This window comes from Elephas maximus, chromosome 3 (genome assembly GCF_024166365.1).
Source record: "Elephas maximus indicus isolate mEleMax1 chromosome 3, mEleMax1 primary haplotype, whole genome shotgun sequence".
Taxonomy (NCBI): Eukaryota; Metazoa; Chordata; class Mammalia; order Proboscidea; family Elephantidae; genus Elephas; species Elephas maximus.
Genome location: NC_064821.1, coordinates 112,118,873 through 112,141,854, shown reverse-complemented (window position 1 = coordinate 112,141,854; position 22,982 = coordinate 112,118,873). Strand labels below are relative to the sequence as shown.

The 22,982-nt window shown below is 41.0% G+C and overlaps 1 protein-coding gene across 2 annotated transcripts in view; it reads right to left on the bottom strand.

Moving 5' to 3' along the window:
- Positions 1–22,982, bottom strand: part of PDE4B (phosphodiesterase 4B) — a 541,693-nt gene that overhangs the window by 106,015 nt on the left and 412,696 nt on the right. For both annotated transcript variants that reach the window (XM_049879522.1, XM_049879523.1), the window contains one exon: positions 17,964–18,013. In XM_049879522.1, coding sequence (XP_049735479.1) covers positions 17,964–18,013 — 50 coding nt within the window. The remainder of the gene's footprint in view (positions 1–17,963; positions 18,014–22,982) is intronic.

The window sequence follows — 22,982 nt, the reverse complement described above, 5'->3', positions numbered from 1 at the left end:
TTGTATTTGAAACAAATACTTTAAGGAGAGCTCTTCGGAAACAAGCAAAATATCTTGGGGACAGTGTAGATGGGAAAATGATTTATCAAACAACAATTCTTTTTTATACTCATAATTCAGGTAAAATCTCAGAAATAACTGGGTCCAACCTTCCAATGCATGAAAGAATCCCATGTTAAACTTTGTACATCTGTCTAGATACATGGTCTTCCAGCAGGGGAATGTGGAAGGAACCACTTCCCAGGAAAACCCATTCCATTTTTTCCAAAAATGTTACTGGTTTAAATGGCTCACTGAGTCTTTCCTATAGATTTCCTTCTCTCCTATAACCTGCCTTGTCTTCTCTGTCCTGATGGCACAGAATTGTGGGAAGGGACTGTTTCCCCAACACTGTTCTCTGCTAAAGATTGGAGGGAATCCCCTCCAAAGAAACTAGAGAAGTAGGGTAACAAGTAATTCCACCAACAAAATTAGGAAATGCAATAGCAGAAGCATATTCCACTCTTGCAGAAAAAGAAGAGGCAGAGAGAAGTGTTTCTTCAACCACTGAAGTAAAACAAGTTACTCAATGCCTAAAGCAAAAGCAAGATTTTAGAGAAAAGAATACGGTGAGATGCTAATTCCTAGAACTCCAGCAAGTATCAATAGTAGGTTCAGTTCAGTAATTTGCTGAGAGAAATTTTTATTTATTTATTTAATTGAACTTTAGATGAAGATTTACACAACAAACTAGTTTCTCATCAGTTAGTACACATATTTTTGTATGGCATTGGTTAACAGTTCCATGTCATGTCCACACTCTCCCTTCTCAACCCTGGGTTCCCTATTACCAGCTTTTCTGTTCCTTCCTGCCTTCCAGTCCCTGCCCCAGGGCTGGTGTGCCCCTTTAGTCTTGTTTTGTTCCATGGGCCTGTTCAATCTTTGGCTGAAGGGTGAACCTCAGGAGTGGCCTTGTTACTGAGCTGAACGGGTGTCTGGGGGCCATACTCTCAGGGTTTCTCCAGCCTCTGTCAGGCCAGCAAGTCTGGTCTTTCTTCCTGAGTTAGAATTTTGTTGTACATTTTTCTCCAGCTCTGTCCAGGACCCTCTATTGTGATCTTTGTCAGAGTAGTCAGTGATGGTAGCTGGTCACCATCACGTCGTTCTGGACTCAGCATGGTGGAGGCTGTGGTAGATGTGGGTCATTAGTCTTTTGGACTAATCTTTCCCTTATATCTTTAGTTTTCTTCATTCTTCCGCACTCCCAAAAGGGTGAGACCAGTGGTGTATCCTAGATGGTTGCTCACAGTCATTTAAGATCCCAGACGCTACTCATCAAAGTAGAATGTAGAGCATTTTCTTTATAAATATGTTATGCCAATTGAGCTAGATGTTCCCTGAGACCATGGTCCCCACAGCCAACTGAGAGCAAATTTTTTAATCAAAATATATATGAAGGTGAGGAGAAAACTGAACCTTCAAGGTAAATTCATATTCCTAAGATACTCAAGACCAGATGCAGTTACAGGATCCATGTGACTTAGGGTTAAAATACCCAGGGACCTTTCTGGGGATGCAGAAATTCAGAGGCTGGAGTAGAAGCTTGAAACTGTGGCAAACACAAGGGTATGAACCAAGCATGGAGAGTTGCCTGGTGCAAATGTGCTCCCCAAAGAGGCTGGAGCCCCAACTGCTTGACCAGTGCTTTCTCAGGGACAGAAACACAATACTCAGAGGGAAATGGAGATGAAGAGGTTTAAATATTCAGAAGGAAGGTTGGTGAATTGAGGTGCCATTCAAATTTTCAGATTTTGTAAGAGGGTACGAATATTTCAAATGGCACTTGGAGGAAATAAGTAATAAACATAAAGAGGGTTCCCACCTGCCCCTTGCCTCTGAGATAATTCAGGCCCAAATTGACATCTTTTTTGAGGTATTTCTCCCAATCGAGTTTCAGATAATAGGCGTGGACTCCAGACACTAGGCACAAATGGATTGGCATTCTTGCAAAACTGAAGTCCAAGATACTCTCTTTTCTCTCATGGTTTCTGCTTTCCTTCTGCCGTCTCTGCTGTGGCTGTTGCCAACTACATGGGTCTGAGTTGTTCAGGTATTGGCTTCTAGGGACATTGTTTTTCTTGTGATAAACTCTTGTAGGGCATGGAATTTATCTGTGTTTCTAAATTGTGAGGGTGGGGCCAACTGTTGTGGTACCATTACACCTCCTACATAATAAAAAAAAAAAAAAATAGTCTGCGTGATTTAAGAAGTGAGCATATGAGAAATTTGGGTGGGATAAATTCATCCAGAGGATATAGTTCCTAATCATCAAAGGAACTATAAAACTATACCCATTCCAATGACATAAATGTAGCTACTAAAAAGCAACTGAAACTACCCAAACATTCCATCAACTCCTCTTTGGCTGAGACTAGGTAGAGTGAAGAGCCCTAGGGGCACAATGGTTGAGAGATTGGCTGCTAACCAAAAAGTTGGCAGTTGGAATCCACCAGCCACTCCTTGGAAACCCTATGGGGTAGTTCTACTCTGTCCTGTAGGGTCTCTATGTGACAGAATCAACTCAAAGGCAACGGGTAGGTAACGGTAGGTAGAGTAAGAAACAGGGAAGGGAAGATTTTTGGTTTTTAAGTTCTTTGGTGTCTAACTCATGAAAGGAAAATAATTCAGGGTCTATAATTTTTCACCTAGAAATTGAGTCATGAGACAGTTTATATTATTTAAATCTAGGAGGTTTTAACGTAGTGGTATATGTAATATTTGTATACCATTGTTTGGACTCTTGACAGCTTTTCATGACCTATATTGAATAATGTCGCTGGGCAAAATTTGAGAGGAAAAACACAATACAGAGAACTTCAGGCCTACTAGAGTACTTCGGAGGAGCCCTGGTGGCACAGTGGTTAAGCAGTCGGTTGTAAACCTAAAGGCTGGTGGTTCGAACCCACCAGCTACTCTGTGGGAGAAAGATGTGGCAGTCTGCTTTTGTAAAGATTGTAGGTTTGGAAACCCTGTGAGGCACTTCTACTCTGTTTTATAGGGTCACTGTGAGTCAGGACCAACTCGATAGCAATGGGTTTGGTTTGGTTTAGGGTGCATTGGAATCCTAGAGTTAACTTACTTAAATCTGTTCTTCTGCTCCATTTCAGAAGAGAATCATTCATCACGGGTCTCAGGATACACAGAGAAGTAGGGGGTGGTAATGGAAGTGTACTTATGTGGGAGGATTGTCCTGATAAACTGCAGGTCTCCTGAGGGGACACCAAATCCCTTAGTGACCACAGGCTTGACAGAAAAAGCACCACTGGTTAAAGGAACAAAAAGGGTCTGTGAGTACAGAGGGACATTTTATTTTTCCTTCTTCACATGTTCTTTAGGCAAAATAGATTAAAATAGGAAATTTGTTTTGTCAATCGCATGGAGAAGATTGCTTCCGCTCTTCTCTCCACAGTCCTCAGGAGTAACTCACCTGACAGGTAAGGCCAGGAAAAGGCAGCTGAGTATGTTCAGCCCCTGCTCGACTTCCTCACAGACACACCTGCCCATAGGTCATATACTCTTCTCTCCTCCAAGATGGCAATGGCCTGGGTGAACTCTGCTCTTGGGCTGTGAGGTCTGTGGTTGTCCAGCTTCTCTGCTGGTCCTTGGTGAGTAAATTTAATTTAGGGAGAAGGAGGAAGAAGCGTACTTTTAGGTATAGATTTGAGCTGTATTTGCCAAGCCAGGTTTACCACCCACCCAGTGCCGTCAAGTCGATTTCAACTCATAGCGACACTATAGGACAGGATAAACCTGCCCCATAGAGTTTCCAAGGAGCGCCTGGCAGATTCAAACTGCTGACCCTTTGATTAGCAGCCGTAGCACTTAACCACTATGCCACCAGGGTTTCCAAACCAGTAAGGCTAATATTTTAATTCCTATCTGATTCCACTACCTGCATCTTAATTGGTTCAGAACTCAGAAGGAGACAAATATAATTAATGGGCCCCTTCAAATTCCAGCAATGGCATTCAGGATTCAGGAGGGGCATGGTGATGCAGCCATGGTTTCTGCCACCATTTAGGAGGTGTGCAGACTCTGCCTGGGCACCAGCAGGTACTCACAATAGCAATACTATACAGCTGCAAAGCACTCTGGTCTTTCAGGCTGCTGTCATTTGGTTTTTAAAACAATTATGTGAAGTCAAAAGATTGGTTATTTTATCTTGTTTGGAAATAAAGTCTCAATTAGCCAAGAGGAATATATACATATATTATTTTTTCCCCTGGATTTTATAGAGTTGGACATAATTCTGGTCTGACTACTAAAACAGGCTTCTGGTTTTGTTTTAAAGACTTGGTCCTCATGTAGCTTATTCTCTAGGATCTTATTCACATATGATATAAACTCAGGATCAGAGTCCAGGTCTTATTCAACTTAGTAGCCACCCCCAGGCTCACAACTCCCCAACCCTGGCTCATAACAAGCCATTAAAAAAAAAAAAAAAATTAGCTTAACAAAAACACACCACAACCTGAACAAATGAATGAATCATGTAGGAAGAACTTACACACATAGCACAAAGAACTTATGATCCTTTTAAAAGGGAATGTGGGATATGTGTAATTCAGTATAATATAAATGGGGTAGACAGCTATTGACAACAAACCCAAAACCCGTTGCTGTCAATTCCGACCCACAGCAAACCCTATAAAAAAATTTTTTTTTTTTTTTGTATAGGCAGGATTAATTGTAGGAGGCTTTCCAGAGGTAAGTGTTTGAATTAAGTTAAGAGGCCTACAAAGAACATCATTCGGAAGTGTGAGGGGTGTGGAGAAAAGAGGCAAATCAGGAGAAGGTCTAGAAATTATGGATGGGTGAAGTGATGCAGACTGGTAAACGTGAGATGGGAAAGGGAAAGAATAATGGAAAACCAGGTCAATGAGGACAGAGGCCCTTTGCGTTGCCAAAAAGCATGCAAAGAACCCTCATTCCCCCCACCCCGGGATAAAAAAGAAACAAACCAGGATGTACGCATGTGCACACACACACACAGGCACACACAGTACAGAACCAGAACATTCAGCAAGCTGAAAGATTCATTGCTTGTCAGGGCAGGTACCCTGTGCAGCTGCATGGGGAAATAAAGGCGCCGTTGCCACCGAATGCTTAAGAGACTTCCAAGCTGTACAAACACATGAAAAGCCTCTCCCAGTGCATATGCGCCACACTAAGGTGTGTGTTTACTTCATAGAACTAACTGGGCCCTTGTTAGCGTGAGGCCCTACTAGCAATGCAAGGATGAAAAGGAAGTCAGGGTGTTGTTACTTTCTGGGTAGAATGACTGGTTTTTTGGTGGGGCTGTCTTTCTGGAGCTAGCAAAGGGAGAACAGTGGAAGTTTGGCCTTGCCTTCGCCTTCAAGAGAGATAGTCACATAGCACAAGAGGATGAAATGCGGTTTCATGATCCCAGTTTTCTTATTGTGCATTTAGCAGTCCTGAATGGCATCACAGATTATGAAACAAAGTTGTTTTTTTCCCATACGTCTTGTTTCAATTTCCCCAAAACAGTAGCAGCTGGGCAGCCCCATAGTCATTCAGTTTCTCTCTCCCCAAAGCAGACTCACATTACCAGAATAGTCCTGACTCAAGGAAGCTCATTTTTCCACGAATAGGACAGCAATCATTCTTTGCTTTTACTTGCAATTCATTGAACTGCTTCTCTCTTGTTGTTCATTCTTTTTATAATTGTGCTGAAAATATACATAACAAAACTTACGCCACATCAACAATTTCTACACGTACCATTCAGTGACACTGGTTACATTCTTCGAGTTGTGCCACCATTCTCGCTATCCTTTTCCAAATCATTCCACCGCCATTAACATAAACTGAATGTCCTCTAAGCAAAAACTCCCCCTTTCATTGTTCATTCTTTATTCAATAAATAACTTCCTAACATCTGCCTCCTGTCAGGTACTGCGCTTCCAAGCCGTCAGGAAAGTAGGCAATTCTAATACATTAAAAACAACCATTTATTTAATGCTTTCTGTCACCAGCCACTGTTCTAACTACTATGTACATTAACTAAGCTTGCTCTCATAACATTTCTATGCACCAAGTACTATTATTATCCCCATTTTACAAATGAGGAATCCAAGATATAGATACATTGAATAACCTGTCTACAATCACATAGAAAGAAAAGGTCTAGAGCTAGAATTAAGCTCAGGCAGGCTGGCTCCAGAGCCTGCCTTCTTAACCACGAATCCAAACGGATGGGGCAAGTGCTGAGTATCCTGACAGAGAAAGTTCAGGTGCTGGGGGAGCACGTAGGAGGTGTCTCTGTTCCAGACTTCTGGCTCAGAGAGAAGCGCTGTATTTAAAATTCAAAGCAGATCCTATCACTCTCCTTCTCAAAATCTTTAATGGGCTTCCCATTGCATTCAGAATGAAGTTACACATCCTGTAAGGTCGCTATGAGTCAGAATCAACTCAGCCTGAATGGATTTTTTTTTTTTTTTTTAACCATGGCCTACAAATGCTCGGCCTAAGTCTGAGCTCACTGAACTGCTCTGATGTCTTCCCTCATCCTTCGAGTCCCTGGCCGTCTAGCAGTACAGGTTTCTGATCATAGCACCTTTGAGTGTGTTGGTTACTGTCTCAGAGACACGCCCCCAATCCATCCTAAGGAAGGTCACTTATTTACTAAGGAGTCCACATATGTCCCAATAATAAACAATGCTAAAAATAGTTAGGACAAACATCAAATAATGCCAGATGCTGGGCAGTATTCTAAATGCTCATTTAAACATCACAACAATCTTAATGGTAAGTACTAGTATTATGCCTGTTTGTACAGGTGAAAAATGAAGCAATTTCATGGCATTCTGTATTTTTCCTTCATCAAAATGGTCAAAAACGTAGTCATATATGTATTCATTTAATGTTTCCTAGGCTTTAAGCTCTGTGAGGTCTGGACACGAGTTACTTCTCTTCATCACTGCATCCCTAGTGTTTTAACACAGTGCACTGTGTACAGTAGGCATATACTAAATGTTTAGTGGTTAAATGAATGCATGAATAATGGACATGCATGAGACATTTCTCTCAAGGCTTACTCTCCTGTGCTTACTGCTTACAGTAGAATGGATAGGTAAAAAAGAAACCAAAGAAAATCCTCTATTACCTTGGAATTATTAAGGCTATAGATCATCCTGGGGCCCCGGTGGCGTAGTGGTTAAGAGCTACAGCTGCTAACCAAAAGGTCAGCAGTTTGAAACCACCAGCCACTCCTTGGAAACCCTGTAGGGCAGTTCTACTCTGTCCTATAGGGTCACAATGAGTCGGAATCGACTCAATGGTAACGTTTTTTAAAAATACATCATCCAGTTACCATTGTTTGCTACCCTGTTGCAAAATTTTCACTATCTCCCTCTCTGTTAGCTATAACATGTGAGGTTTACACTGGGGTAGAAGCAGGAGCAGAGTGGTCTAGACTCTAGAAGAAAGAGTATGGGTTTCCAAGGAATACAGATGTAGGTTTCTAGGTTTCGGTTCTGACTTTATTATTTACTAATGGTGTGGCCTTGAATAAGCCCCATATGCTCCATGAGCCTTCTGTTCCAAATTGATGAAAGAGGGACAATGATACCTGCAAAACAGGTTAGCTGGGAAAATGAAGTGAGATAATATAATCGGAGAGCCTAGCACAGTGCCTGGCACATAAAAAAAAAAAAAAAAAAAAAAATTTTTTTTTTTTTTTTTTTATATACATAGCAGGAGTTTAATTACTGCTAGCTCCTTTTCTTTCCTACAGCCAGAGGCAGGGATCTGGGGTTTGGGAAATTATCTAGTTTACTAGACTAGCAGTACTAGCCAGGCTTGCAATTTAAGCCCAAAGTACAAATGAGAGGGTGGAGGGAAAGTCCACATTATCTGACCTGGCTGCCTCCACAGTTCAAATGAACTGGATGATTGCCACAGCCTCAGCTCACTCCGTGGAAAGATGGGGGGAGAGAGGGTAGGAAAATACACAAAACTCTGAGGGGTCACTTTTGGTCCTTGTCAACAGCTCTGCTTGGGAGGAAGTCAAGATAATAAACCAAGAAAAAGATCCAGTGAGTTCTGTTGCCTGTTCTCTATTTCAAGGGGACAGTCCCTGCTTTGTTTCTCTTCTCTTGGGTGAAAGAACGTTCCCTGAAATGCTCCTAGCTTCCGAGAACAGCTCTGGAGGCAGCTCCACAATATGCTGGGCAGGGGTTGATCAGAAGCAAGTAAGCAGAGTTCACCCTGCCCCCAGCATCATGTGGTCTTGGGGATGCAGGAGAGAGAAAAAGGAACTTAGATGGCCCTCTTCCTTCCCCCCTTGGCAAACTTCCATATTCATTCTTCTCTAGGCCAACCCTGACCTTCTTTTCATCCCTTCCACCCCCCAATAAAGAAAGAAGAGGGAGGTGAGGTGTATAGGGAGGGTGCTTTCCCCTTCTCAGAAGTTATTAGGAACACACATGAAAGTCTTTCCAAAAGAAACTAAAGCTCTCTCGGACACTGGACTCTGCTAGTAGGTTTTGTTTTCTCTCCAAAGGGAAGATCTGCGGCAGTTCCTGCTGCTACTCCCTGCTGAGCTACCAGGGTTGAAAAACCTGTGCTTGTGCGGGTGTGTACCAAGCCCTGAACACTGGATTTAAATACAGCTGGAATGAGTTGTACAGCCGTAATCATCTGTCTTATGAAGTGAAGTCCTCTCAGGCCTACCTGTGTAAGAGAAAACTCTCAGTTAACGAGGGCCGGGTTTATAGAATCCTAAATGATTTGGCACTCCTTGCACTCTGTTTTAAAAGAGAAAGAAGCCAGGCTTCTACAGTGCCCTTATGTTTGGCATCAGCTCCATCCTCCCTCCAGCACCCTCAGCTCTCCAGTGTATGCCCTGAAGAATCTTGCCTTCAGCTCTAGGTCTTATTTCCATATAATTGGAATTCATGGTTTCAGAAGGAAATAATCTTAAACTTCAAAGAAAAATTCCCTTTTACGTGGTATTACTGTGGCAGGGAAATAGACCAGAACCTTTGAGAAAGATGTCAGTAGAGCTTTCTGTTTTGGTTCCCTATTGATACTAACCAGCATGTCTCAGTTCTTACCTACCACAGATTGACCACCTGCTATGTGCTGGGTGCTGTCTGATACATTTTATATAGCACGCTGGCTGTGCTGCAATGCTACCAGTACTCACACTAGCACTTTCTAAGCACCAGGAACTGTGGTAAGTGCTTTACAGATGTGAACACATTTAATTCTCACAGCCATCATATGAGGTACGTACAATTTCCAAACCTATTTTAGAAATGAGGCACTTTTGACAGAGAGGCTAATTTGTCCCAAGTTCGCGTAGTGATGGAGCTGGGATTTGGAACAGACAGTCCAGTCTGCAACTACAGTTTTTACTCTTACACACTATTCATGACTTGTTCTCATTTAATCCTCACAGCAATCTTATGAGCTAGAATAATGAAGTCCCCAACTGGTAGATAAGAACACTGAGTTTCAGAGAAGTAATCTGTCTGAGGGATTGAGCTGGGATCCCAACCCAGTTTAATTGGATATGATCTTTGAGTAGCTACTGTATACCAGTCACTGTGCTAGGCCCTAAGAATACCATGATGAACTAGTTATACTTTGTTATTTTGTTCCTTTCCATTTCTTTTAACACTGCCACTTCTTCCTGAAGTGATGGACAAAAAAGAGTTCACTTCAAGTGTAAGCAAAGTCATATGCAGTCAAGATTAAGCAGAGATTTTAGCACTGTGCCTGTGTCAACTGCTAGAAGATATTTAGGCAAGCCTGAACAAAACCAAAGATGACCCCTCAGTTTCTTTCCAATTCTTTCTGACTCAGGTATGGGGATTCACTCATTTGTATCAGTTCATTACATAAACATTTACTGAGCATCTACTATGTTCCAGGTCTTATGCTATAATTGAAAATATTAAAAAAAGAGGATTAGTACTTGAACTTAGGAAGCTCCTAGTTTAGAAGGAGAGAAAATTACTTAAACAAATAATTACAACACAGTATGATAAGTACAACGAATGGGATTCACTAATTATTTGAGAGTAAGGGGTGAGGGTATATTCAAAAGATGGCATGTATGTTGACTCTTGAAGGACGAACAAGGCATTTTCCAGATAGGAATGGATAAAGGAGCTAGAATTTACTAAGCACCTACTATACACAAGACCCTGATTTGAGACTATGTATTTATTTTAATCCAGAATCCAAGACTCAGAGAGTATAAAAACTTGTTCACAGTGGCAATGTAAGAAAATCTCTGAGTTGAATATGTGAGTAATATTTTAGGGAAAGGGCAATGTGGGCACAGGGAACAGCATGTGCAAAGGGAACAGCATATAGAGAGGGAACAGCATATACAGATGGAACAGTGTGTACAGATGGAACAGTGTGTACAGAGGAAAACAAGGGCCTGGTGTATTTGAAAGACAGTACTCAGTACACATCAGTCATTGGCTGTGCATGGGGAGGGAGTGGAAAAAGTGAGAGGTAAGGAAAAAGAAGCAGTTAAGATTGAAATTCTGAAGGACTTTGCATACCTGGTAAGAAGTTTAGATCCTATCTTTTTTTTTTTTTTAATTTAATAATATATTTTATTTAAACAAATATATCCAAAATATTATCACTTTGACAAGATAGTTATCACATATAAGAAATTATTAGTGAGATGTTTTATACCCCCCTTTTTTTTGTACTGTCTTCAAAATACAGTATTTTTTTTTTTTTTTTTTGTATTTCAGATGAAAGCTTACAGAATAAACCAGCTTCTTATCAAACAGCTAGTACACATATTGTTTTACGACATCGGTTAACAACCCTGCGACATGTCAACACTCTCCCTTCTCAACTTTGAGTTCCCTATTACCAACTTTCCTGTCCCCTCTTGCCTTCTAGTCTCTGCCCCTGGGCTGATGTGCCCCTTTAGTCTCATTTTGTTTTATTGGGCTGTCTAATATTTGGCTGAAAGGTGAACCTCAGGAGTGACTTCAGTATTGAGTTAGAACGGTGTCCAGGGGCCATGCTTTTGGGGTCTCTCCAGTCTCTATCAGGCCAGTAAGTCTGGTCTTTTTTTGTGAGTTAGAATTGTGTTCTGTGTTTTTCTCCAGCTCTGTCCTGGATCCTCTACTGTGATCCCTGTCAGAGCAGTCTGTAGTGGTAGCTGGGCACTATCTAGTACTGGACTCAGACTGGTAGAGTTAGATTCTATCTTGAAGGAAAAAAAAAAAAGCCAAATTAGGAAAGAACAAGGCCATAATTGTGTTTTAGAAGAGTAATTCTGGTATCAGAATGGAGGGTAGATTGGAGTAGGGAAAGACTGAGGGCAATTGCCCCAGTTGAGGGCTACCATGGAGTTTAAGTAGAGGATAACGAAGTGCTGAATTAAGGGAGAGGCAGTGGGGAAGAAGAGGAAGGTGAAAGATTAGCAGAAAGACTAAAGGAATTGGTGGTAGAGGGTGAAGAAGAGAGAGATGAAAGCGTGGACTGCGAAGCCCCTGCTCAAAGCCAGGAATACCAGAAAAGAAGCAGCGGTGGAGGTGGCTTGCAGACAAACCACAAGGGGTTACCAAAGGGGGTCAGATGTCTGGCATTTATATACACACTTACTAATAAGTAGGCGGGAAAGTTCAGGGAGTGAAGGCACCAGGGCTTAAAAGGGAGACTGGGGCACCAAAGTCAACATAGTGGATTCTGATGATTAGATTTCAAGAAAGTTGTCTGCTTAACATGGCTACCTAACTTTGAGCCTGGGAGGCAGAAGAGTTCAGGTGTAAGGCAAATCTTTGGCTCTGATTCCTGGGGCTGTCCAGGTAAATAGAGCTGTCGAGAATATCCAGAAAGAGGCAGATGTTTCCTGAAGGGCTCTCTCTGATGCGCCTGGGAGCAGCATGACCAGGCTTGAGGGAGGCAGCAGCTGGGGTTTGGGAGGACACAGGCACGTGGACAGCCTCCTGCAGGAGCTCTGCAGATCAGGCAGCTGAGGGAAGTGAATCTTTCTTCCCAGCTTCCTCCTCTGCCCTCTGCTGCAGAGCCCAGGTGCTGTTGCAGCACAGTGTTGCCTGCATAAAGTTTGATTCATAGACCAGAGGCTGTAGCTACAAGCCAGACAGAGGCAGCCGATGGAACACGATATTGTCTGTGTGTGTGTGTGCGCGCACACGCACACACGTCTGGAGGAGACTGTTTATTAAGGGAACTACGTATCAAACATAGCCCTAACTGGCAGACAATAGTTATTTGCCTAGACAATGTACGCCACCAAATAAAGAGCAAGATAGGCAGTGCAGAGCAAAAGGTGAGACTCATTTTTTAAAAGTGGGGTGCCTCCCTTCACGGTCTCAATTACAGGAGATGCATGCGCACACAAAGCATTCAGCAACAATATCTGGGCATAGGCTTGTGCCTACTGTAACCAAAGAGAAAGAAAGGCCGGAACTAAAATGCAAAAGAAAGAAAGAAACTGTTTGGAGATAGGTCTGCTACAGTATAAACTTTTCCCTTTTCCTGGCTTACTGCTATAGCAAAACCTGATGGTTGTCTTTGTAAAAAACGTGTCTGTATCTAGGTCCCTGGCAGTGATTTGCCTCTGGGAGGGCCAGCAATCTATTTAATGACTCCATTGACGTCAATAGCATAACTGAAATACTTACTAACATGCATGATTCCAACTTTCGGAGGGCGGGTGGGTGGATGGTGTTTTTCGGTAGAACAAAAACATGAAGTGGAGTCGGCGCGGAACGAACTCAACTCTCCAGGCAGCAAGCAAGAGATTAGATACTGCCGGTCTCATCGGTTCCATTTAATACAAAGAAACATTCATGCTAAATTTAGAAATTAATTTTGAACTAGGGAAATAACCATTAATGAGCAGGGCTTTACTTTTGATAATGTTTGCTCAAGGGTAACATTTTAACTCTTCGCACTTCACTGACTTGATAATGCTTTTCTAACTATCCATACATAATTTTAGACATGTATGAAATAATTGCGAATCCATATAAATAATTCAACGTGGATGCTCTGGGGTAAACGTTCACAGGAGAACTATTTTAGGCAAAAACAATTCTTTTAGGGAAGTACTCTCAGAATTACCAGGATTTTTCTAGCACACTTGCCCTATCATTTTGTATTCAGGCTGCCTCAGCACTCCAGGTGAGTAATTAAAGTCATCATTCCAATAATTCAGGCCACCCAGAAATCCGAACACTGAAGAAAAAACTTTCATATTTATAAGTTTTTTTTTTGTTGTTGTTCCTTTCCTTCCTATTTCTTCTTTTTATCTATTTATTTATTTTAATATTCTCCAACCCCCGCCCTTCTTCTTTTTTTTTTTTTTTTTTTAGCATGAGTGGCAACAGCTGTAGTAGGTAAATTTATTTTATTCCTATTTGTCCATAAGTGTTGTAATCCTACCAGACAGTTCTTGCTTAATGTAGAAACCAAGTAAAGGTTCTGCTTATGCCGGACTTCACTTCCAGTCATCTGAGATGGACCGGCTGGCAGGCTCTGGCTGTGGTTCTCAGGGAGCCCTTTACTTGTTCACACAGGCTTCCTCTCTCATTCTAGGCCCTGCACGCTCTGGCAAAGAATGAGAAGTGAACCCATGTCATGAATTTCTGAATTCCTTGGAATCAAAGGTAGCCTACTGAGCCCTTGTCCATGCCTTTAATAAACCCTGCACCTGGCATACTGACTTGACCTCCAGGGGCATAGTCATAATCAAGTAAAGCTATGGCAGGAACCCATACTGAGATATAGGCTTCAGAGGCAAAGGCCTCTTCTCCTGTTTTATCAACTGATAAAGAGCAATTTCCCTCTAGAATGGCCTAGACACATATTAGAAGAAATGGATTCCCACGTACACTGAAAAACATTAATTACATCTGTTACTCACTTAGGCCAGCCTGTTTTCAACTTTATCAGAAAGCTCTACACCATGTCATCCTATTTTTCAGTACATAGCCTTTGCTTGAGAAATAGTCTAAGTGACTCGTATTGAAAACCACCACAAACCAAGGCTGTGGATACCCAGAATGGGAGAGACTCTGGGTCTGTAGCAGTCTGGTCTGAAGTCATCAAGGGAACGCTTTAGTCATCTTTGTGACATGGTTTGCTGTCATTTCCACCCATAAACTTCTGGCTTGTTCATCACAGCATATGACCTGTTACTAGTGGTGATGTTGCTGTTCGATACGTTTATTTGTAAATGTTAAAACAAGAAAACTAGTATAGTTGGGCCCTCCGTGACACATCGACTTGGCTGTTGATTTATGTTGTGTTATGACACACATTATTACAAATCAAGTCACACTTACGTGAATCGAAGGTGCTGACCATTAAAAGAAATACTTCCCTAGTCCTTCTTGTAAGGCAAAGAATCACCGTGTAAAGGAAATAAACACTTGACAATTTATCTTTTCAGTAAATTCTTGCTTTTGTGACATGCCTGTAATCACTACTGAAATGCATGCAAAAGCAAGGAGTAGGTCTGGGTGGAAAAACTGGGACAATTATCCTACAGACACACACACACACACACATACTGATTTTCCTCAATTATCTGACTATTTCTGTTGAAAATAGCTTTGGTTTCTGAAATCTTGAAAATGACTTCAATTTTTCATTTCAAATGTTTACAGGAGACAAAAATCCAAGTTCCTGCCTTATTTTGGAGTGTTCTTCTATTTTTCCTGTTTGTTTCAGTCCTAGAGCATTATGCAGAGAAAGGCCGGGATTAATGCTTGTGAAAAGGCAGAATATGGTAAAAATTTACATGCTCATTAAGCTCCATAGTATTAGCATTATCACCACTGCTGGGATGATCTACAGCGTCATTCTCCTCCACCTGGGAGCCCGTACTTCCACACTGCTCTTCTGCTTTCTGGGTTTTAAAGTCTCTACCACTTTATTTTGTTTTGTTTTTTCTTCAAGGCACAAAATGTCAACTTTTTAGCTTTAACTCTTTTTTACTCAAAATCTATATGAACACACTAACGTATATAAGCAGTTACAGGGTATGTTTCAAGCCTCTCAATTTCAATGCAATAGCTGAAGTTTTATAATAATAAAAAAACACACAACTGAATACCTTCATAGCCATAGAGATAAAAATATTAGCCTGTTATTAAAATTTAATTTATGAGCATTTTATTTAAGATAAAGCCAATGTATATATGTAGTTCTCCTGGTCAATTCAACCTTTACTCTCTTCCTATTAAGTGAAAATAACTAACCTAAGCACCGTGAATGATAAAGAGATGAATAAGGTACCTTCTCTGGTTTCAAGGAGCTTACTTACACTCTAATGGAAAGACATACAGTCAACTAATGACAGCATATCCTAGAATGAAATTGTTGTCACCGCACAGAAGAAGAAGCCACCAAGCTGGAGAACCACTTGGTGATCTGCTCCCATAAAGACTAGAGCCTAGAAAACCCTATGGAGCAGCTCTACTCTGTCACATGGGGTCACTCGGAGTTGAAATGGACTTGACAGCATCCTACAACAATAATGCTGGCCGATTAGGAAAAATTGAGGACATTTTCTCAGAGGAGGAAAATTTGTGGTGAGCGTGAGAGCCCCGAAGGATAACCCTGAGTAAACCAGGGGAAGAAGGACACTTCACACTGAGGACCTGCTCTGATTCCCCCATGGATTATTTCCTTTAATGATTATTTTGTTGGACTAAATGCATCAATTTAACCAGAGTTTCTGACAATTGACTTTTAAAATTAATTGCATTTTTCTTCATTTAGCTGCTAAAAAAAAAAACTTTTAAAAAAGATTTGTCTTTCCCCTGCCCTCAGATTTGCTTCCATACAACAATGCAGTTGCCTATACCTGGTACACTTTCCTAGCAAATTAGATTGTGGCTAAATCTGTTCAAATTATTGCAGATTTCTCCTATGTTTTGTCTTAGATTTCAATTGAAATACATGAGTTCAAGTTCTCTACTCCTAAATGAAAACCTGATCTTATTATAAAAAACCATATTTTAAGGCAACATCCCAGCTCACCATTTTCAGTATGTTCTAAACCACTTATTTTTCATTCCCCTTTAAAGTGTCTATTTAAACACACCTCTTTGTCATATGCTGATAAATATTAAAATAACAGGAAAAATCTGCCTGACTTATTTAAGCTGATAATAAGAACAAAACACAGGATGTGTGTCTCCCCCTTCCTTTTCGGACCGTGGTTAAACGTTAAGAAGATTTTGAAACCTGTAATTACGTAATAATTGGTATCACTACATTTTCTTCCCAATGAAAAGCCAGGAATTTTGTAGTTTGCCATGAAGACAGACAAAAACAAATTGCCTAAGTGGTATTGTCATTTCTTTCCTCCATTGTTTGAGAAAGAATTTAGCAAAGAGTCTCTAGTCGCCAAGTTGTAGTTACTGTGCCAAAAATCCCAGAATGACCTTTCCAACAAAATCTTTGGTTAATGAGTTAATTTATAGTACCATAAATATAACATACTCTTCCAATGTTTTTCAGTATTCATGACAAGAAAAAGAAAACAGTTTAAATAGTCAAAGTGAAGTCAAAGCATCTTAGTAAATCTAGCTAACAGAAATGTGAGCAGCATTGTTTCTCTGGTAGGCCAGTATGACGAAATAATAGGAGTTTCAAAACCACCTCTTTTGATTTCCAAACATGTAATACTAGTTACATGTTAAAATATTCTGTTTAGTTTCTTTTTCTAAAACTGCAAAAGAAAACAGTACATCCACATGCTGGGCTTTTTAAGCCTATAGAGAGAGTACTAATTATTATTTTTTTTTATTTCATATCATAGGGCTCTAGAGGCAAACTCACCTTTACTTAATCTCTTTCTCTCACTTTTATTTTTCTCTCAATCTTTCTCCCACAAAAATATATATACTTTTTAAAACCATGTGCCATATATACTTCAGAAGCCAACGAGCCAATAGAATCTATTGCCTTTGTTTCTTTCTTTTAGGAGCTGGGCTTTTGTGATATTTCCGCTATACTTATGGACATGATATTAGCAATAGAGCACAACAACCAAAAAAGGAAGATCATAAGTATAAGGCAAAATGAATGGCACTTCTGGAAATGGGAAATCGTGCGAGGCAATGCCAGGTGTTAGGTGATCTTAGTATGAGTTTATCTTTGTTGTTTTCCTGTGGTTTTAGTCAAATCCACTACTACAATAGTGGGGACAGACCCGAGGGAAACAACTCCACTTTGTACTTTAAAAAATGTCATCTAGCTGGCTGCTGGCTGCATTTCATGTTAAGAAGAATTTATGGTCAACACATCTCCATGGTGTTTCTTCAAGGTGGTCCTTCTCAGCAGCTTTCAGCTCTATGTGAAAAGCAAGTGCACAGTGCTGAAAGATGAGAGGTTAGGTTTCTTTAAAAAAAAACACCTTTGAGGAACAAAGTTGGAGGACCTCCAGGAGAAATGATCTGCAACCTTGTAAGAACCTTTGGTTTCACACCTGGAAAGGATGTAGATTCAAGTGGGATCTATAATAGACGCTAAAAGGAAAACCACTAACATATCCTGCTGTGGGGTTCTCAGGCCAGGGTGGGGCCCTCAGGGGCCTTTGAGGTTAGTGCTCCCTGAGCTGATCAGGGCCAGCAAGCTAAGGTCAAGGTTTAGTATCAATGCAGTTCTGCCTCCTGCTCCTCTTCTGGGAAGCAGCCTTACCTCCCTCCTACTCACATTCTGAAAGCCTGGGCATACAACGGGCAAACTAGTTAATACTGCTTTTAATTTGGTTTCACATGGAATAAAGCTTCTTTATGCTTTTCAAATAGAGTCACCAAGAGACATAACTTTGAGGGCCAGGATATGCACGCAAATGCTATGATTCTATAAAGAGGTTTTGAATCAGAGGCACACTTATTATTCTGAAACATTGAGATAGACCTCATGACATGGCCTACCTTGTAGGTTGACTCTGGAGACAGGAGGCTGACTGGCAGCTGGGGATCGCCTAGGAGACAGAGAGAAAAGAAAGTCTGAGTCTGTGTAGCAATACCATCTCCCCTCCTGCCTCCATGATCACTGAGGAGATTTCCAGGTCAAAATGAACTATCAAGTGACATAATGCTATCTCCGGATGGCAGGCTTCTGTGACACCGGAAGATGACAGCAATTCTGTCACATCCAAATGGCCTGGAATTCCCCTATGCACTGCCTCAGGATGCTCCAACTCTCCAGGGAGGAAGCTGCTGACTCCAGGTCCCTAACGACCCTCTCTGTTTTAGGTTTTGCTGGTCCTCAGAAGAGGACATGCTCACTCAGGGATCACCGCAAATGTCACTGTTCCTTTGGGCAGTGCTATAGAAAGTTTTAGCCAGAGGTGTACTTAGAGAACATCCAGTCCAGGCCCTAAATTTTGCTTCTGAGGAAACTGAGACCCAGAGAGATGAAGTCGCTTGCCAGAGGTCACACAGCCGTGAGTACCAGTAATCTGTTTCCGTAACCTAAGCTGTAGCCTTTCCACCAAGGGGCTGGGCCACCATCCTGCATCACAACAAGGTTGCTGGCATCAACTCAAATGAAGCAAACAAACAAACCTTTACTCCACAGATATTGGGACTCCTTTTCCCTTTCTTTTTGCAATCTCTCCCTTCTCCCAATTCTGCTGCTGTCATTATCCTTCCCATGCTTTGCAGAACTTCTTCTGCCAGACTCTTAGGGACCCCAGTGCATTGCTAGAGAAGCTCCCGGAAGAGTACACAGCAGTGGCCCTCAAACTTGAGAGTGCATCAATATCACCAGAGGACTTGTTAAAATCCATTGCTGAACCTCAAGCCCAGAAGTTTTTGTTCCATAGGTCTGAGGTGGAGCTTGATAATTTGCATTTCTAACAAGTCCCCAGTGATGTTTATGCTGCTGGTCTGGAGACCACATTTTCAGAAACCCTGGCACAGAAGAATTTCTGCCGCACTGAGGAGCAAAAGCAAGTGAGCAAGAGGGTCAGTTTCTAGGTCAGTGATTCTCAAACATGGATGAGCATCAGACATACATGTGAAGCTATTACAACTACATATTCTTTGCTCTCATTCCTGGAGAGTCTATTTCAGCATATCTAGGATGAGGCCTAGGAATCAGTATTTTTTACCCCTCTGCTAATTTAACGCACAAAGTTGGATATAAAGCCAAATTCTGACTGATATGGAATGGCCTGCAGAAGTGCTGCTAAGGAAGAGTCTTTCTACTAGTGGGGCCACAAAATTAGTTTTTCTAGGCCAATCATTCTCTGATCCCCTAGGGATAATCTAGCTTCTAGGGAGCCACTCCTGTGTGAGTTTTTCATACTGTGGTGACTTGCATGTTGCTCTGATGTTGGAAGCTACGCTATCGGTATTTCAAATACCAGCAGTGTTGCCTATGGTAGACAAGTTTCAATGGAGCTTCCAGACTAAGAGAGATTAGGAAGAAGGACCTGGTGATCTACTTCTTAAAATACTGGCCAGTGAAAACCTTACAAATAGCAGCATAACATTGTCTGGTATAATGCCTCAGGTTGTAAGGCACTCAAAATATGACTGGGGAAGAGCTGCCTCCTCAAAGCAGAGTCAACCTTAATGATGTGGATGTAGTAAAGTACTTGGAACCTTCATTTGCTGATGTGGCATGACTCAAAATGAGAAGAAACAGCTGTTAACATCCATTAATAATCAAAACATGGAATGTACGAAATATGAATCTAGGAAAATTGGAAGTTGTCAGAAATGAAATGGAATGCATTAAGATCAATATCCTAGTGTTAGTGAGCTGAAAAGGACTGGTACTGGCCATTTTGAATCGGACAATCATATGGTCTACTATGCCAGGAATAAGAAATTGAAGAGGGATGATGTTGCATTCATCATTAAAAAGAATATTTCAAAATCTATCCTGAAGTACAATGCTGTCAGTGATAGAATAATATCTATATGCCTACAAGGAAGACCAGTTAATATGACTATCATCCAAATTTATTCAATCATTTATGACAAAGATGAAGAAATTGAAGATTTTTACCAACTTCTGCAATCTGAAATTGATCAAACGTGCAATCAAGAGACACTGGTAATTACTGGTGTTTGAAATGCAAAAGTTGGAAACAAGAAGGAACAGTAGTTGGGATATGCGGCCTTGGTGATAGAAATGATGCCGGGTATCGCATGATAGAATTTTGCAAGATCAATGACTTATTCATTGCAAATACCTTTTTTCAACAGCATAAACATCAACTATATACATGGACCTTGCCAGATGGAATACACAGGAATCAAATAGACTACATCTGTGGTAAGAGACAATGGAGAAGTTCAATGTCATCAGTCAGAACAAGGCCAGGGGCCAACTGCCGAACAGATTATCAATTACTCACACACAAGTTCAAGTATGTAAACAAGAACAAGTAAACCAGAGCCAAAGTATGCTCTTAAGTATATCCCACCTGAATTTAGAGACCTTTTCAAGAATAGATTTGATTCACTGAACAATAATAGCCAGAGACCAGCTGAGTTGTGGGATGATATGGAAGACATATGTAAATGAAAGAAAAAGGTCATTAAAAAGACCAGAAAAGAGGAAAAGACCAAAATGGGTATCAGAAGAGACTCTGAAATTCGCTTTTGAATGTAGAGTAGCTAAAGGGAAAGGAAGACATTATCGCATAAAAGAGCTGAATAGAACATTTCAAAGGGCAGCTCCAGAAGACGAAGTAAAGTACTATAATGAAATGTGCAAAGGCCTGGAGTTAGAAAACCGAAAGGGAAGAATGTGCTCAGCACTTACCAAGCTGAAAGAACTGAAGAAAAAATTCAAGCCTCAAGATGCAACATTGAAGGATTCTATGGACAAAATATTGAACGATACAGGAAGCATCAAAAGAAGATGAAGGGATACACAGAATCACTGTACCAAAAGGAACTGGTCAATGTTCAACCATTTCAGGAGGCAGCATATGATCAAGAGCCGATGGTACTGAAGGAAGAAAACTAAGCTGCACTGAACACACTGGAGAAAAATAAGGTTTCAGGAATTGACAGAATACCAATTGAGATGTTTCAACAAAGAGATGCAACGCTGGAAGTGCTCACTTGTCTGTGTCAAGAAATAGGGAAGACAACTACCTGGTCAATGACTGGAAGAGCTCCATGTTTGTGCCCATTATAAAGAAAGGTGATCCAATGGAATGCAGAAATTGTAGAAAATATCATTAATATCATATACAAGTAAAATTTTGCTAAAGGTAATTTGAGAACAGTTGTAGCAGTATATCAATAGGGAGCTGCCAGAAATTGAAGCCAGATTCAGAAGAAGGCATGGAATAAGGGATATCATTGCAGATGTCAGATGGATCTTGGCTGAAAGCAGAGAATGCCAGGAAGATGTTTACCTGTGTTCTACTGACTATGCAAAGGCATTCGACTGTGTGGATCATAATAAATGATGGATAACATTGGGAAGGATGAGAGTTCCAGAACACTTAATTGTGCTCATGAGGAACCTGTACATAAATCAAGAGGCAGTTTGAACAGAACAAGGGGATACTGAGTGGTTTAAAATCAGAAAAGATGTATATCAGGGTTGTATCATTTCACCATACTTATTCAATCTGTATGCTGAGCAAAAAATCCTAGAAGCTGGACTATATGAAGACGAATGTGTTATCAGGATTGCAGGAAGACTCATTAACAACCTGCGTTATGCAGATGACACAACCTTGCTTGCTGAAAGGGAAGAGGACTTGAAGCACTTAGTGATGAAGGTCAAAGACTACAGCCTTCAATATGGATTATTCCTCAAGGTAAAGAAAACAAAAATCTTTACAACTGGACCAATAAGCAACATCATGATAAATGGAGAAAATACAGAAATTGTCAAGAATTTCATTTTAGTGCATCCACAGTCAACACCCATAGAAGCAGTAGTCAAGACATCACATGAGGTAGTGCACTGGGCAAATCTACTGCAAAAGACCTTTTCGAAGTGTCCAAAAGCAAAGATGTCACTTTGAGGACTAAGGTGCACTTGACCCAAACCGTGGTATTTTTAATTGGCTCATATGCATGTGGACAAAGAATAAGGAACACTGAAGAAGAATTGATACCTTCGAATTATGGTTTTGGCAAATAATGTTGAATATACCATGGACTACCAGAAGAATGAACAAATCTGTCTTTGAAGAAGTACAGCAAGAATGCTTCTTAGAAGCAAGGAAGGTAAGACTTTGTCTCACGTACTTGGACTTGTTCTCAGGAGGGACCAGTCCCTGGATAAGGACATCATGCTTAATAAATAGAGGATCAGAGAAAAAGAGGAAGACCTTCAATGAGATGGATTGACGGTGGCTGCAAGAATGCGCTCAAACATAGCAATGATTGCCAGGATGGCGCAGGACTGGGCAGTGTTTTGTTCCATTGTACGTAGGGCCACTATGAGTGGGAACTGACTTGGTGGCATCTAACAACAACAACAACAACAGGTAACCACACCTTACAGCTGCAGAGTCTGATGGCCAGAGTTTACATTACCACTAACTTACAAATTGGTGATCCTAGCCAAGACTCTTTTAAACCCTCTGTGCCATAATTTTTTCATGTATGACAAGGGAAGGGAAAATACCACCTACTGATTGCTTTTCTCTGTTAAGCAATGTTCCAGGTGCAAGCAGTCCCTGGGTTACAAATGAGATCTGTTCCTAAGCGTGTCTTTACGTTGAATTTGTAGGTAAGTTGGAACAGGAACGTATGGTTCTTATTTAGCCTTATTTTAGTGCAAGAAAAGGCTTGAGGCTTTTCAATGATTTAAAAGCTGCATGCGGAGCAAGTGAAGGTAATGGTGAGGAATTTCTTGGGAGCAGGGGTTGGTTCAATCATTCCACAGTGAGTGGAAATTTACAGAATATTAAAGGGCAAGTTGTCCATAAGTTGGACTTCCTAACCTGGGAACTTACTGAA